The sequence below is a fragment of the Lagopus leucura genome, unplaced genomic scaffold (assembly GCF_019238085.1).
Source record: "Lagopus leucura isolate 7727_CA_CO unplaced genomic scaffold, USGS_WTPT01 Super-Scaffold_100002, whole genome shotgun sequence".
NCBI lineage: Eukaryota > Metazoa > Chordata > Aves > Galliformes > Phasianidae > Lagopus > Lagopus leucura.
The window spans coordinates 45,712,351-45,728,905 of record NW_024962263.1 but is presented as its reverse complement, the minus strand read 5'-3'; the positions used below and the strand labels follow the sequence as shown (position 1 = coordinate 45,728,905).

Genomic DNA, 16,555 nt, shown 5'->3' with positions numbered 1-16,555 from the left:
GTAGGGCCCTCTCGTTCTCTGCATCTCCTCCTAGAAACACACTGCTGATTGTCAGGGTGTACTTGCTTGCTTTCCAGTTTCACAACCCTGGCTTCAGCTAAGGGAGACAGCAGAGCACAGTGGCTAGCCCTGCTCCCACAGTGCCAACATCTGCCTCAGAAGCAGCATCTTTCCCTGACTCGTGGTCCTGAGCAGCCACCTCTTCCACGATAGGATTTGGTATCTTCCTCTGTCAAAAAAACGGATGCAGGAACTCTACAAGTGCACATACTACCATGTCTTCACTTCTACCTGCTGATTCTCTGAAAGCAGAAGGCCCAAGACACCACTGACTATTATCCATTCAAACAACAAATAAAAAGCTAAAACATATCAAAAACACATGAACTTCTGTGAATTTTTAAAGAGTTATCTTTTGCCCTCTGGTATGAAGATTTTTCAGGCTGCATCTTTTAAAATCCTTTTTTGATCCTAAAAGTTACCAACTTTGTCAAGAAGGCAGAACACAGAGAGATTAGACTGAGTATCTCCACCTCATTCCTATAGTCCAGGAACTTTAAAAGCCTTCCTCATACACTGCAAGACCTTGAAGCTTGTAATATTGGAGTAAGACTCGCTGCAATGGAGATGGAGAGGATGACAAGAGTCCTTTATCAGATCATATAAATTGGAAACATCAGTGCTTCCAACTGTCATAAAAACACCCTAAAAGTCTCAACAAATGCTAAGGCACTGTTTATAGTATCTGTTGCTTGGTCCTTAATTTTCCCAAACCAGAAATGACATGCATACATCTGCCACATTTCAATGATTACTGAACTTGCACGTGCGGAAAGTTCAAGAGATGTACTGGGTACAGCTCTACTCCCACCAGCTAAAAAGCTAGGTGTTTCTGAAAGCTGAACTATCAAATGGGGATATAATAGCAGAATTGTTTCTTAAGCTTACCTGCGCATTGGCTTGAACCAGCAACTCTTTCAGTTTAGGGTGGTACTTTGGTTGGTGAAATAGAACGTTGGAACTGTGAGCATATTTACTTCTGCCAAACACTGCTTTGGGGCCAGTAATCCCTTCAATTGCCCCAAACTACCTACAGCCACCTCCTAGAATAAGAGCCTGCTCTATAAAGAACTTCAGATAGACAACGACAACAACGAACAACGGTAAAACCATCTGGAGAAAATTCTGAGAGCAGTTTGTCTTGCTTCCTTAGAATCATAGAATGGCTTGGGTTGGAAGGACCTCAAGGATCATCACGTTCTGACCCTTCCTGCCACAGGCAGGGCTACAAGCCATTAGACCAAGTACCAGATCAGTCTGCCCAAGGCACCATCCAACCTGGCCTTAAACACATCCAGGGACAAAGCACCCACAACCTCACCACTCTCAATAAAAAACTTCCCCCTGATATCCAATCTGAATCTCCCCTTCTTTAGTATAAACCATTCCCCCTTGCCCTAACACTATCTACCTGCATAAAAAGTTGACTTCCCTCACGTTTATACACTCCCTTTAAATATTTGAAGGTCAGTGAGATCTTCCCACAGCCTTCTCTTCTCCAGGATGGACAAAGCTAATTCCTTCAGTCTGTCTTCATAGGAGAGGTGCTCCAATCCACAAATTATCTTCACGGCCCTCCCTCTGGACCCTCTCCAAAAGCTCCACATCTTTTCTGTACTGGGGGACCCACACTTGGATGCATTACTCCAGATGGGGCCTCACGAGGGCAAAACATAGGGCGACAATCTCTTCCATGACCCTGCTGGCCGCCCCTCTTCTGATGGAGCCCAGATTACCACTGGTCTGCACTGGGCTGCAAGTGCACATTGCTGGCCCATTTTAAGCCTTCATCAACCAGAACTCCTAAGTCCTTTTCAGCAGAGCTACTCTCAAGGACTACTTCTCCCAGAATACAGGAGGATATAAGGTATGAAATACCTTGAAAAAAATCTCACCCTGACATGACTTTGTGAAAAAAGCAGATCCATGTTCAGACTGCCATGATTTAGTGTGCAGTATTCTACTAGGTTGTAGTAAGCTATATCCACCTTTAACATTAAAAGAACTAGATAACTGAGAAAAGTCTCTAGTGCCAAGCATTTGATCTGATTCCGCGCAAGCTCACACACCTGAACACTCGCAGAAGTACTAACACTGCATGACTAATGACTTCTGCAGAAACCTTGAGTGACAGGGCTCTTTTTCAAATGAATCCATCTAACCACTCCTTTTGGCTCTCTGTGTTAGGCAATGATTTTGTGAGAAGCCAAAGGCAACAAGCTACCTGTGAGAGGAAGGCTGAATGGATCAGCAGCTGTCTGCAGGATCAGGCTCTGTTTTTATAAAGCCATTTTTCATTGTCAGTAGCTCACTCAGAAATACTTGTTGCAAATTAATCACTTCTTTCAAAGGGTATAACTAAGAGAGGATTTACTTCAGAATAGCGTTAGTGGTGAAAACACACAAAAAATCTTTTAAAAAGACAGCTCTTCAGACTTCTAGATGGTACAGACATTAAATGCAGACAAAACAACTCTATCAGAGTTAAAATTATTTTCATGTGAAACAGCTAACATTATAATATCACACATCTTAGATCATCTGACTTCTGCGTCTGTCTGCATATTCAGCATCACTATCCCAAGCTGAATAAACACAGGCAGAGAAGAAAGAGATTCTTGTTTCCTGGTAAAGCTTATTGCATTAAAGAACCAAAAGCAGTGCAAAAGACCCATTCAAAAAAATGTGTCACAAAATACTTCACTACAGATCTAGGAGCTTTGTTGCAAGGAGAAAAATAAAATAAAATAAAATAAAATGTGCTGAGCAACAATATTGCCTAAGGGAATTACATACACACAACCTAATTTCTTATTTACAATTTTCTGTTAGTAAGGAGTTACATGGGAGCTGAAGTCCTACCACACTGATACCACACAGCTGTCACTGAAAATACTTAATCTTACAAGGAGGATGCCACACAGGCAATTAAACAAGCAATGTACCTTCCAGAATCACTATTTTTTATTATCTATACATGCACGTCTTTCTTTTATTTCTAAGAAGGAGGACAAGAACCAAATTTCTGTAGTATGCATTTTTGGTCATGTAACACTTCCAAATAACTACCTGAAGGAAGGTTGTAGTGAGCTGGGGGTCAGCCTCTTCTCTCATGTAACTGGTAATAAGACTAGAGGGAACAGCTTCAAGCCATGCCAGGGGAGATTCAGGCTGGACGTTAGGAAATACTATTTTTCTGGAAGAGTGGTCAGGCACTGGAATGGGCTGCACAGGGAGGTGGTGGAGTCACTGACCCTGGAGGTGTTCAAGGAACGTTTGGATTTTGTGTTGAAGGACATGGTTTAGTGAGAACTATTGGTGATAGGTGGATGGTTGGACTGGGTGATCCTTCAGGTCTTTTCCAACCTTGGTGATTCTATGATTCAAACTGTAGATAAGTTGCATCTGGGTAATATACAGAATAAAGCACCCTGATGGCAGCATTATCACATATTAAGTTGAACTAAGCTCAGCACCCTCCCAAGCTTGTTTGCATACTAAATTTTGTGTTTTTATTAGGTAGAAAGAGTGCAAAGAAAGAGGCCCCAAACCTAAGTATTTCCCCTAGCTGGTTCTCTCCCTTGTTTTTCCTAATACACAGTCTGTACCTATGACATGCAGGCAGTGCTGTGAAGGTTTAAAAAAATAAATAAATTAAAAACAAAACCTGGGACTAGAACCACTATAGTTGTAGACAGGAACAACAGGAAAAAAAAAAAAAGCAAAAACAAAAACCAAAACCCACAGTATTTTAGCAACTGGTAACATTTACCCCCACACATCCAATACAGAATAAACATCCTTGTATAAAATAACAAGGACAAACACAGTGTTAACATACGGACATTGTTTGAAGCGAAATACAGGTTCAGCTTTCATAGTACAGCTCCAGTCCTACTACTAAGCTCTACAGGCTTTACACCACCTTTGAGACTGCAGAAACAAGCAGAAATGGATGCTCAGTCACTCTGAGTGCCTGCCACCAGCGTGGGCTACACAGGAGGATGAGGACGGAGAGGTCATACCGGCTGAGAATGCTGTGAGCTCTTCTGCCAGCAAGCCTGGTCCAGCTGCTCGATCCCAACATGGGGCTACGATCCATAGAGATTCACCAAGTAAAGCAAGAGATACAAATGCTAAAAGGACATTGTTCCATTACCTTTCGAAAAGCTACAAGGAGAACTCAGAAGATTTCCCCTCTTGGGCATGACCTGCTAGCTTTGGAAAAGAGTGGAAATGCATTCTTTTTTTTCCTCTTTTAGAGACACAGAATCTGCCTGACAAAGAAACCTGAAGTACATTTCTGTCACTCTTTCTGACTGTGTGTCCATCTCTAGCATCATCCTTCCTCGCTGCAAATCTCTGCAAAGGAGGAAGTTTAAATGCTTTGATCTGAGGGGGACAGCCCCAGCCAGCAGCAGCAAACCCCAAAGCACACAGATCTTTTGTTCTTTTGATTCTGCCTTCCTTTGCCTCCTCAGACCTGAACAATAACAATAAAAAAAAAGATCTCTGCTCCCCAGACCTCAACAGCACCAACTACCATCTCCCCACAAAAGCTCTCTTACATTCTCTTCTAAAAACAGGGTAGGACAAGAGGAAAACCATGCAGAACAGAATTTAAACTTACAAACTCTCATCAACACGATATAGAATTTTGAAATTTCTTTTTTCTTCTACTTCACCTTTTCCAATAAACAGACAGGAAAGATGTCTGTTAGTGTGAATAATTATAACCTCCAACGGAAAGAGGAGAGCCAATTAATTCCCAAAGAAAAAGACTAGATGGAAAAGCATTTGAATTCACAGAGTCCAATGAAAACAAAGCCAAGTGAGAGGAAATGCATTTAAAAAATGTAAATTAGCTTACGTCCCTTTGTACTATAAGGGAACCGAGATTCTATGAGCATATCTGTGTTTGACTTCAGATAAGAGGGATGCTTTTGAAGCCAACTTTGCAATGATGCTCACATACTGTGTGCTGTGCTTCTCTTGGTATCACAGAATAGTCCCAGAGCATGAAGGCTCTCTCCCCCACAGGACTAAACCAGATGACACCAAGCAGGAACCCACTGTCGGCACACCAACTAATGCTGGGCACCCAGTCTGCAGGGCCAGGCTAGAGCAGGCCTGCAGGCGCACAGCATAGACATCTTGTCCTCAAGCTCCAGGCTCTGTGCTCTGCTCCTGCTAGGCCACACTGCTCGACTGCATGGAGCAGTCTGCTAGATTCAGAAAGCCCATTTCTCTCCCTGAGGCTTCAAATTTAAATAATTCACCGTTCAGATGACTTTTGTTTTCTTCAGTGGATTGTATGTTTTAAACAGCTTGTGCAAAGCAAGTGTAGTGCTGCCAGCAGGAGCAGGGAGGAGACCATCCCTCTGTACTCAGCTCTGGTAAGGCCTCACCTTGAGTACTGCGTTCAGTCTCTTCAGCCCCTCGCTATAAGACAGACATTGAGGGTCCAAAGTACGTCCAGAGAAGGGCACAAAGCTGTGAGGGCTCTGAGGTTTGTGGGGGGAGGCAAAGGGAATGGGGATTGTTCAGTCTGGAGGAGACTCGAGACCCTTAATCGCTCTCTACAGCTGCCTAAAAGGAGACTGCAGTGAGGTGGGAGAGGGATCAATCTGTTTTTCCAGGTAACAACAACAGGACAAGAGGGAATAGCTTCAAATTGTGAAAGGAAAGGTTCAGGTTGGATATTAGGAAAAACTTCACAGAAGGAGTCACTGGGCATTCGAACAAGCTGTGCAGGGCAGTGGCAGAGTCACCATCTTCTGGAGGTGCTCAAGAACTGTGTGTGGATGTGGCACTCACAGACATGGTCAGTGGGCATGGTGGAGATGGGTTGACAGGACTAGATGATCTTAGTGGTCTTTTCCAACCATAATGATTCTGTGATTCTAAGGAGCACTAAGCGGGACTGACTGTTACCTCACAGCAGGACACAGATACACTGTGAAGAGCTGACCAGGCTTTCAGGTATTTGAATTCCAACTTTGCTCCCATTCTAAACTTGAGAAAACAACAAGCCCAAGGGCAGAGAACCACAGTCATGTCTCATTAGAAAAGAACAATCTACACTTCAGTTTTCTGTTTCCTTGTTCCCAGACATGTTAATATTCAATAATGTAGGAGACTTGTAGTTATATGGCCACAAACTCCATATTTTGAGTTAGATAAGGAGAGTTTTTGTCTATTTCACTTGATGCATCATCACAAAGCAAGTTCTCTGAGCCACTTAGTTAACAAGAAGCATGCTGCTAGCTCCAGTCAATGCAGAATTACAACTATGGTCTGCAGCACCAAGCGCTCCCTTCAAAACGAGGGTAGATGAGTGTGTGAACCAGAGCAGTACTGATAAATGCAGGAAGCAAAATTTGCAGAAAAAAAAAACAAAGGAAAAGCATGAACTGCCTTTTTAAAGTGAGATTTTGCAAAGGAGCCCAGAGAGCTCCTCAAATTCATGGTTCAGAGACTCTAAAAAAAAAAAGTCTCAGCTTGAACTGCTCCACTGCTGTGTTTTCTTCAGCCCCAATGACACAAGACGTAGCTAATCCAGAAAACGACACTGCAAAGTCCGATCTTCATTACCATAACCTCCTACCTTAGCAAAGTGGATGTGAGGATGAAGAGTCATCATCAAAACACATCAAAAGCTATGCTTCTTCTAACGTGTAGATGATACGCGCATGCACAGAAGAAAAGAAACACCGCTGACATTTTCCTGGGAACTGCACTTGTTGCAGTTCTGTTTTGTACAAGACAACTACTGGTTATACAATAGATTGCGCCATCCTCAACCACTTCTTATCATGTTCATTTATCCACTACAATATTCAAGGTAGGCAATTGCTTGACAGATTGGAAACATTACCTCTGCACCTACAATAGAGTAGACAGGCCTAATCCTGTCTCATTTTTGCCTGAGCAGTTCAGATCATTCCTTTTCACATGCCTCAACATTCGCAAGAGGTTCACAAGGTCTTTTGTACTTCAGCCCCTTCTTCTCCATCGCTCACCTCCTTTCCCAGTGTAGTAAATTATAACCTACATCACTGTGAGGTGCCCTACTGCAGAAAACAGCAAGGAGTTCTGGAGGTTAGTTCATAAACAACATGGAAGAGCAACAGGATTTTGTACGGCCTTGAGCACAGCATCAGAACTATGCTATAAAAATTCCCTGCTCCTGTTGCAAGCATATATCATTCCAGAATATGAATGCTCTGAGCTCAAGACTGAATGGGAGAAAATACACATTTTCATTAACATCATGCATTCAGCCTTAACACAAAGTATGAGGCTGGCAATATCTACTACTGCTGCATTAACCTTAAAAATGACTACTGAAGGATGCTGACAAATTAATACAATTTTTTTTTTCTTTTTTTAAATGCATTTGCTCCTTATTACACTTAAGCACTGTTTTTGACTTGCGTAGTTCCAAATCAACATGGAACCTAATGAACAAATAAGAAATTAATACAATAATTTCTTTAAAACTAATAGAAGCACTAAACCTTTCATAATGAAAATTGTTCCTTTAAATAAATATCCACAGATACTTTCTGCTGCTTGCAAGTCTGCTCATGATTCCTGCAATACCTGAAGCTACTTCTGAAATAGAAAAGCATTTTAACTTGAGATAAGTTGTGCACACGTGACAATGTGGATTTTGTAGATAAACTGCAGAAGAAGGTCGCTATGGGGGTACTTAACAAAGGTACTTTGTGTTCTTCTGTAAATAGTTTTACATTTTTAAGTAACCAACTCTTATCTGTAACCTTCCCTGTATTGGGTTATGTGAAAAGATGGTATTCTACAAACACCATTTAGGGTTCAAACACAGTTTTGATTAAGGAAAACAACGGCCTTATAAAATTAAAGAGGTTCCCAAGATGCATAAGAGTTGAAGACAGGAGGTTATATTAACTCTGTTTTAGAAAGCATAATTATGCCTTTGTATTTTAAAGAACATTTTTCTAGGCTATTAATAGCAGCCTATGATTTTTCCATGTCTTTTTAACATAACATGCTGCAGTACCTGCTCAACTCACCTACCGAAGCAATTAAACCACACTTTGCACAGTCACATCAGAAAGTGCTTTCCCTCTTTTCACTTTATCCAAAAAAACACGCCAGTGTTTTACAGTGCTTAATTACGGAAATGATATCATTCACTTGGAGCAGTGTGGAAAACTGTAGTTTGCTTGTTAACTACTGAGTCCTCTCAACTCTGCCTATGTGCCAGGCATCAAAATGGAGTCCCTTTTTCACATAGTTCTGCCACCTAACAAGGGCAGCCCTCTGTGCTGTGCAAACCAAGCACACCCCTACAGACACGTGTGCAGCTCTTTCTGTCAGCCCGCATTTGCCTGGGTGGAACTGATTGAAAACGAGACCGAGAAAGGAGGAAGTGAGCCTCCTTTTCTGTTGGATCTGCAAGTATTAATTCAAGCACAGAAGCAACAGGAAAATAAAACTCTCTGTCTGTTGAGAGGGATGACTGACAAGGCACAAAGAATGAAGTTGGTAAGGAAAAAAAAAAAAAAAAAATCAAAAAGATGATTTCAAGACAAGACATGATTCAGACCACAGCTATCTCTAGCTTGTTTTATATTATATCCTTTAGACAGGCTGAGCACAGTGGGCTGGGAAGTACAAGTTCCCAAAACACAACTGTGAGCACAAAGGTATGGACTGTATATAAAGGAGATCTGCACCGTCCATGCAGATGGCATACACGATTCAAGTATACCTAGAGGCAAAGGGTCTTATGAGAGTCACCTTTTGGTTCCCTTTTTTCCATTTCTTCATGTTTTAGATGAAAGCAGATGTTCTTTCACGTCCTTCCTGAAGGACCCTACTCTTGGTCCTTGGGATGGTGAAGTTCTGCTCTCCCCTCCTCCAGCACCATTTGCCCAAGTCACTAAGACTGAGCAGATCTACCTCCAAAGCAGGCTGGCAATGCAGTGCTGCTTGTACCCTCCCAAGAGCACACCACCATGCTGGGGCTGGAATTTCTTCTTCTGCTAGCAGCTGGGAACAGGCTGTTCCAGTGTCAGCTCTACAGAAAAGCAACGGTAATAACATCTGAATCTTTCATCATGATGAAATTAAAATCCAGCCACAGTGCCAGCATGTACTGCTGTCAGACAGGGAGACATCCCAATTCAGGATCTCTCAATACCCCATCTCCCTACTGGTTTCTTAACCTCCATACGATCTAGTCTTGTTGGAGGGCTAGGATCTCTCCCTGCACTTCCATCCCCCGCAGACACACCAGAACTAAATGATGCTGGGAATACTGAAGCCTACTGCTGCAAAATGAGCAGCATTAACTTTTTAGTCCTCAACATCCTACCCAAAGTCCAGAGAAAGAAAATAAAGCAGAATATTTTCTCCCATTTGTTCCATGAGTCTCATTCCAGTTGAATGATGTGGTGCAGAAAGAAGTCAGCATAGTGTCACCTTACAGCTTTTTCCTGTTACACAAAATTAGGGGATTTTTTTCCTCCTTCACAGGGAGATTTATGTTTCTTTTGAATGCTTTTATCTATAAAATGATGTTCTTATAGCTGATTTGTCTACACAGCACTCAGATTTGAAAATCTAATTACATTTGCCTTGGCATCATGATTACCTGTAGGAACACCAAAATGCAATCCATAGTTGTCCCATTGAGGAGCTATAAATAAAGTTATCTAGCTTTCTATTCTTTTTATCCCACCAATATTATACAGAAAAGTCCATGAAAATGCAAAGATTTATTTACAGGAATAACTTTATGCATTGACCCTTGATTTAACCGAGTAATTTCATTCATACGTAAATACATACTTAAGAGCTTGCAAGATCTGGGGTCAGAAAGAACATAAAACTCCTTTTGCCATCCAAGACAAACAGGAAAAAAAAAACACATTTCAATTGTGGGGAGAGAGTCTTTCTTTCCCTAAGCCTCAAAACTGCCAGTCTAATTTATAATAACATTATAATAACATAGGCAAAAGTAAAGTAAAACTGCTTACTAAGAACATGTAATTGTCCTTTATATTTGTATACAGGACAATGGGGCAATTTTTAATAAATAGATAGGTAGATACATCAACATTTCTTAAAGAAGGCAAGCCAGCCTTTGTTTAACTTTCCATTCACTTCTAAATTTCCGTAACAGAAAACTTTCCTTCAGCAAAAACTCTGAAACGCAGCCACTAAGAGCAATGTTGACTCTGAAACACATCATTAGAACAGAAAATACATTTAGCATTCATGACAGGAAGGCAGTTGCTACACATAAAACACAGTAGCCACTGTAGAGGAACCTCACAGTTCCTTAAATAAGTACTCTCTAGATCTGCATACTGCATCCTGAAAAGTAAACCCTAAGATGCATGCCAGAGAGGTTCTCAAAAGCATCTTATTGGCACATCATGTTTTCTCCAAACAGCAGTGAAATTTTCCTCTCCTAACAGATCTTATGAGTTCTTTATCCTGTTCCTGCAGGAAACAAAACTTTGCTAAGACCCTCTTATGAATCAAAAACTTCTCTGCAAACTGTAGGCTGGTAGATATATGATAAACGATGCGATTTCCATTTCCTAGCAATCACATCTTACAACAAGCTGGCAAAGGTTTATCAGTCAGGTTACTGAGGCAGCCAGCTCTACGCCTCACTGCACCTGCCGTGTCATCATGCCTGCTGTGTTGTGGCAGTCCCACACTCCTCAGAGGCCATCCTGTCTGTACAGCTGTTTGCAAGAAAGGACTACTTGTGTCCTCAGAGGTACAAGAGTATGTCCAGACACAAATCTTACAGGTATTTGTATTGCTCAAACAGAATCGGATATTTAACATGGGGTAAGAGTTTGTGCCTACAGAAGTCGCAATGCAGAGAAGTTCCAAAAAATATAACTCAACTCCTGTATTTTCAGATTAAACTATACAGTTTACATCTGCGTAGTGGAGAACTTGACTGAGAGACAAAGAACAGCTGAAATAAGGAACAAATAAATCATGGTTTGGTTCTGAATCACTGTTCACACTTCTTGTCTTTATCTCACTGCAAACTCCCCACTCTACAGAGACTCCAGAGAGCCTACCTGGTATTCACTACTCTGAACTCAAACCACAGAATCTTCATTACTGGAGATATTTTTTTTTCCTTCCTTTCAAACAGAACATTTCAGATCATGTATTTGTATTTTGGTTGTTTTCAATTGCTCCAATCAAAGCTATATCCTCCACCAGAATAATTCACAAACTCATAACAGCTACTGATTAAAATACACTTACTATAGAAAAGCTGTAATCTAACTATTGTCATTATCTCATCTACCTACCAACCATCAAACTATGTTCCTGTGATGGTCTGGGGGGCTGGTGAGTCACATGGATGCCCCAATCCTCACCTCTCCACCGTGCCTGCAGAAGTAGCATGCAGCAACTTAACAAAATGGGCCAGCCTGCCTGAACAGGAGCTTTCCTGATAAAAAGAAAGCAACTGAGCTGGCTTTAGGGTCATTTCACTTCAAAACCTGTCAAGCTTTGATACTTCCTTTCAGAGACAGCTCTGCCTTAGTGCCTGCCTTTAAAGATGACTAATTAATGCCCTAGTAGTTGTGTACACTATGTTCTGTCCCAGCTCCTCTTCAGAGTTGACAGCAAAGAGGTTTCTTTCTTGTCTGATGAATATTATCTTTCTGATTGGTTTGAAGATATCTGCTGAGTATTACAGTGAAAGGTGAAATATGCCAGAGCAAGCTTCCGAGCAATTTTCTTTAAAGCTCTGTAAATTAAGGAAACAAGGCTGATGCAGCTATGCTGTCCATTGGCATATGTATCCTCCTATGACTGTACTACAATAACTTCTGAACCACTGGTCAGCCTCAAATGACATCTGAAATAGGACAGCGGTTCCACATATTCCAAGGAAGAAACAGGGAGAGGTTCAAACCTGTGCCCTGACCACAGGGAATCACAGAATAGTTTGGGTTGGAAAGGACCTCAAAGCCCACCCAGTCCCTCCCCGTGCCATGGGCAGAGCTGCCACCCAGCAGCTCAGCTGCCCAGGGCTCCATCCAACCTGGCCTTGAGCACCTCCAGAGATGGAGCACCACAGCTTACATGGGCAGCTGTGCCAGTGCCTCACCAACCTCTGAGTAATTAATTTCTTCCTAAAGGCATGTAAAGATCAGAGATGGGTGCCAGTTCGTGAGGATGCTGGGCTGGCCTCGATCAGCATGTGCACAGAAAGTAAATGGGGCTTTATGCTTCCTTCACAGGGCTCATGAGGAGCCTGCAAGCTGGGTGCACAAGGACAGCAAGTCTTTTCCTGGCATCAAAGACTTCAACATGGCCTGCAGAGCTGGAAACAAGCCACAGCAGGACACTGATGCAACCACTAAACGGCCCCTATTACAGAGTCTTAATCCCCCTCTTGAATATCCCCTCTTTGAGGTGGCACAGGACAGCCATTTAGCCTCCTGAAATGATGACTGAAGTCACCAAAGCATCCCCTCCTTCAGAGGCAGCAATGATCAGTGTACACAAGGTCACACACCTATGAAAAGACTTAGTTCAGCATGTGCACTTTCCATTCACTTCTCAGACCATTAAATCGCTGTTTTCACGCTGTTCTTGTCTACATCATTCTAAAACCCAGGCTGACTGAAGGGCTTTAGGTTCAGTGAATAACAGAGCCTCAATTGCACACAAAAGGTCCGATGCACTTCCAGTGGCTCACAAGCAAATGCCTGAGGCTGGCACGATTCCAGAGGGTGGACAGTGCCCTCCTCTTCTGCTCCTCCTTCGGGACTCTGCCTGTAACACACTCGTTTCAAAGCAGCTCCTCTTTCGTCCAGCTCTGCAGTAAAACTGGGGTGCTTCCCAGAGCGCTTGTACCCAGCAAGGCCCACAACAGCCAGGCACGTCTACAATTTCAGCACCTCTCTTTATTGCCTCTCTTTGGAAGATGAATACCTGGCCAAAACATCACTATTCTTAAATACCCAAATGCTTTCATGTCTTCAATGAAAGTCTGAGTTTGTGCATAACAAAACTCTGGCAGTGAATGGAAAGCTGAGCGAGGAAGCTGTCTACCCTCTGCATTGTCAGAGCTGAAAGAGACAGGAGGTGGAAGACACAAGCGATTTCTAATGGGTAGAAACAAACTGAATCTTTACAAGCTTTAATAATCATACATGTATTTCAGAATTAGACAGGAAATGAGATTTGTTCTGCAGGTAAATACATTCTGAAGATAAATCCACTTGAAGCATGGTAGCTTGTACGCCTTTACTTACAGAATCCCCCTTCCCCCAGCAATTACTCAGCAGATATCCCTTTCTGTTGCCAGATGCTCCGAGTACAAATTCTCCCTCCCATCTGCTGTCATACAGTGACATCGACAAACACAACTGTAAGCACTGCTTAAACTCCAAATCCACTCACTGATTTGTTTCCTTGGCAAAACCACACTGCTTCCTTACAACCTGAGCCACTGGGAAAAGCTGTGCATAGAAAAGGAAACTTCACATATGGAAGTGACAGTATTTTTTGCAAAGAAAATAATGGCAATAAGAATCATAGGCATAAAGAAAAACAAGTGAATGGGGTCATTACCCAACCTCCAGACTCTGTAATGACTTTAAACCAGTGTTGTTGAAATCTTGTTCCACAGAAGTCCTCGCTAATTGAGATGAGGCTATTGAATGAATTAATTCAATGCAAAATAAAACGTGGCACAACCTGGCCCCAGGTTCTGCCACCTAGCTGAGACAAACTTCTTCAGCCCCAGACGAGCGCCTTAGGCATCAACAAGTCAACTCCTGCACCAGTGTTTTTCCCTTTCATGTAATTACACACTAGCCTCCAAGCAGCTCCATGTTCCTCCCTGTGCCACTTGTGCCTTGTGAATATGCACAGAGCTCAAACCCAAACCACGTTAATGATAACCTTGTTAAATATAAACCAGTCTGCAATTATACAAACTGCTAACACAAACAAAAAAAAAAAATCAGGAAGCTCTGATTGTGCATCAACAATGGTTTCTGAAAACTAAACAAAAACAACAACATGATGCCCAAGAGGATACCAGAAGGTGGTTCTTTGCGCCTACACACAGAGGATTGCTCTGTCAAATGACACAAACTCACTTCCAAGCCTGCTGCAAGGAGAGCAAACGGGTGGGAAGAGAGGCAGCAGCCATACACACGAACTACAGAAATCTGATTTTCCTGGCGGCTGCTCTGTGCCTTCACGGCTGTCTCTGGGCAGTCACTGCCATGCCAGGCCCCCGCCACCCACCCTTGCTTCCTGCAGGGCAGCACAGGCTGCGTGAGCACCTGCTTTGAGGCTGGTGCCAGCCACGTGCATGTCTGTGATTTACCTTTGAGTTGCACTGAGCTCATCCAGGCATTGGGGTCTGTACAGCAGCATTTCATTGAAATGAAGAGAAAAGGCTGGGCAAAGCCACTGCATGCATGCTGCCATCCTACCCCTTCAGCTATATGTATTAAACAGCAGAAAAAGATATGTTCCAAAACAGAAATAAATTTGTCAAACACAGGCCAAGGCCTGTCCCAGCCTGCACATGTGCCGTATCACAGCCACCAGCACAGCCATGGGGCTTTGGATCTCTGGTCTGCAGACAAGAACAGTATTACCTCCCTGTGTTAATTCTGAAAAGCAGAGTCATGGAAGGAGGAATCCAGAGGGTGGCAAGCAAATGCATAGCAAAGTAACAAGAGGTTGAGGAAGAAATGATGTGGGTGCGACTAAGCATCACTCCAGGACCGGGAGCAGGATGCATGGGTGCAAGGGAAAGCGAGGAGGATGCTCCGGAGCACTCACTACAATAAACACTCAGAGAGAAGACAGGCTGTAACCCAGCGGTGGGCTACAGGCTGGAAGGTAGGACTGACACCTGGGGGGCAGCACCAGAAAGCAACCAGTAGACCCAGGCGGAGGGTGAGAAACAGGGAGCATAGCTGAAACAACCGCCTCCCGAACACCTGGGATTTCTGCGAGCCAGTTGGTTCTGAGAGCGATTTTTCAGCGGCGATCCATGCTTAATTACCCTTACGAGCCCTTGCAATAACAACATGTGACTCAAAGCCTACCTATGTGTCCGAGGGAGAAGCAAAGAGGGAGTGTGGCGAATGGGGAATGTGGGAGCGGCAGCCGGTGCGGGCTCCGAAAGCGGTCCCCTCTCCCCCTCCAGCCTCGATACCCGAGAGCGCTGCTGGAGAAGCGCAAGCAGCTCATTTTGCACCCGCAGAGCAAGCAGCCCATACGCATTTGCACATTTCTACACACGCTCGCAGCTTCTCAGCACAAAGTCTCCGCTTCTCGAGCGGATGGGATGAGCTCGCCTCGAGGCAAAGCAGCCCCGCGGCGAGCGGCAGCCCACGGGCACACCTAGCGCGGGCGACCAAAGGGCGTCCCGGGAAGCCGGCGGCACGGCCCGCCCCTCCGCCCCGACCCGCGGCCCGCCCGAGAAGCGCCGCGGGAGCGGGGAGCCCGCAGCCCGTCGCACGGCCCGCGGACGGGGCTCAGCACCTGCCCGGCCCCGCGCCCGCCCCTCCCCTCCGCCTCGCCCCCCCGGCGCCGCTTACCGGGATCGCTGCAGCTCGAAGGCGGCGGCGGGGCCGGGCTGCCCCGGCTCGCAGCAGCCGGGGCCCTGGGGGCTGGCACGACCGAAGGGAGCGGGCAGCACTCCGGCCGTGAAGGAGTTGAGGCGGCCGCGGCTCCCCGCCGGCCCCGCGGCGCCCAAGAAGGCGGCGGCCGGCACCTGCACGGCGGCGAACGCGTCCTCCTCCTCGTCCTCCTCCTCCTCGCGAGGCCGGGGCGGGTCGGCGGGCGCGGCCGGGGGGCTGCCGAGCCGCTGCGGCGGGGCCTGGCGGGGCCTGGAGGCGGCGGCGGAGCCGTCGGCGCCCGGCGGCGGGGGCCGCCCGTCGAGGGAGATGCTGGTGAGGAAGGAGAGCGCGGCCTGCCTGCGCCGGGGGTCGCCGCGCAACGGCGGCGGCGGCGGCCCTTTCCTGGGGCACGACTCTGGCGGCGGCAGGGGCCCGGCGGCCGCGGGGCTGCCCGGACTGGCGGCGGCCGCCGCCATTGTCGGCCCCCTTCCCTCCCCGCTTTCCTCCCGCCGGCCGCCGCCTCTCTCTCTGCCGCCCTTCAGGCCGGCGGGCTAGCGAGGCGCGGGCGGGCGGCGGGACATGGGTGCCATCGGGGGGGCTGCCGCCCCGTCGGGCCACATGGATGGGAACGCGCGGGGCTGCCCTCCGCCCGGCCGTGCCGAGCCCCCGCCGCCTGCCCTGCCCCTATTTATGGGTGCAGCCGCGCGGCGCAGCGCCCCGTGCAACAACACGGCAATCACGTGTGGGAAACGGGGAGCTGGAGGAAAACAAAAGCCCGGCCAGCAACCCGGAGGAGGAGGAGGAGGAGGAGGAGGGAGAAGGGTGGGTCTCCGCGAGCTCCCTCCTTTCAACCTCTCTCG

At 45.6% G+C, this 16,555-nt stretch overlaps 1 protein-coding gene across 1 annotated transcript in view; it reads right to left on the bottom strand.

Annotated features, from left to right (window-relative positions):
• CABLES1 (Cdk5 and Abl enzyme substrate 1) overlaps positions 1-16,171 on the bottom strand; it is a 68,909-nt gene extending 52,738 nt beyond the window's left edge. The window contains exon 1 of the mRNA XM_042869333.1: positions 15,675-16,171. Within this exon, the coding sequence (XP_042725267.1) occupies positions 15,675-16,171 (497 nt within the window). The remainder of the gene's footprint in view (positions 1-15,674) is intronic.
• Positions 16,172-16,555: the final 384 nt, after the last annotated feature.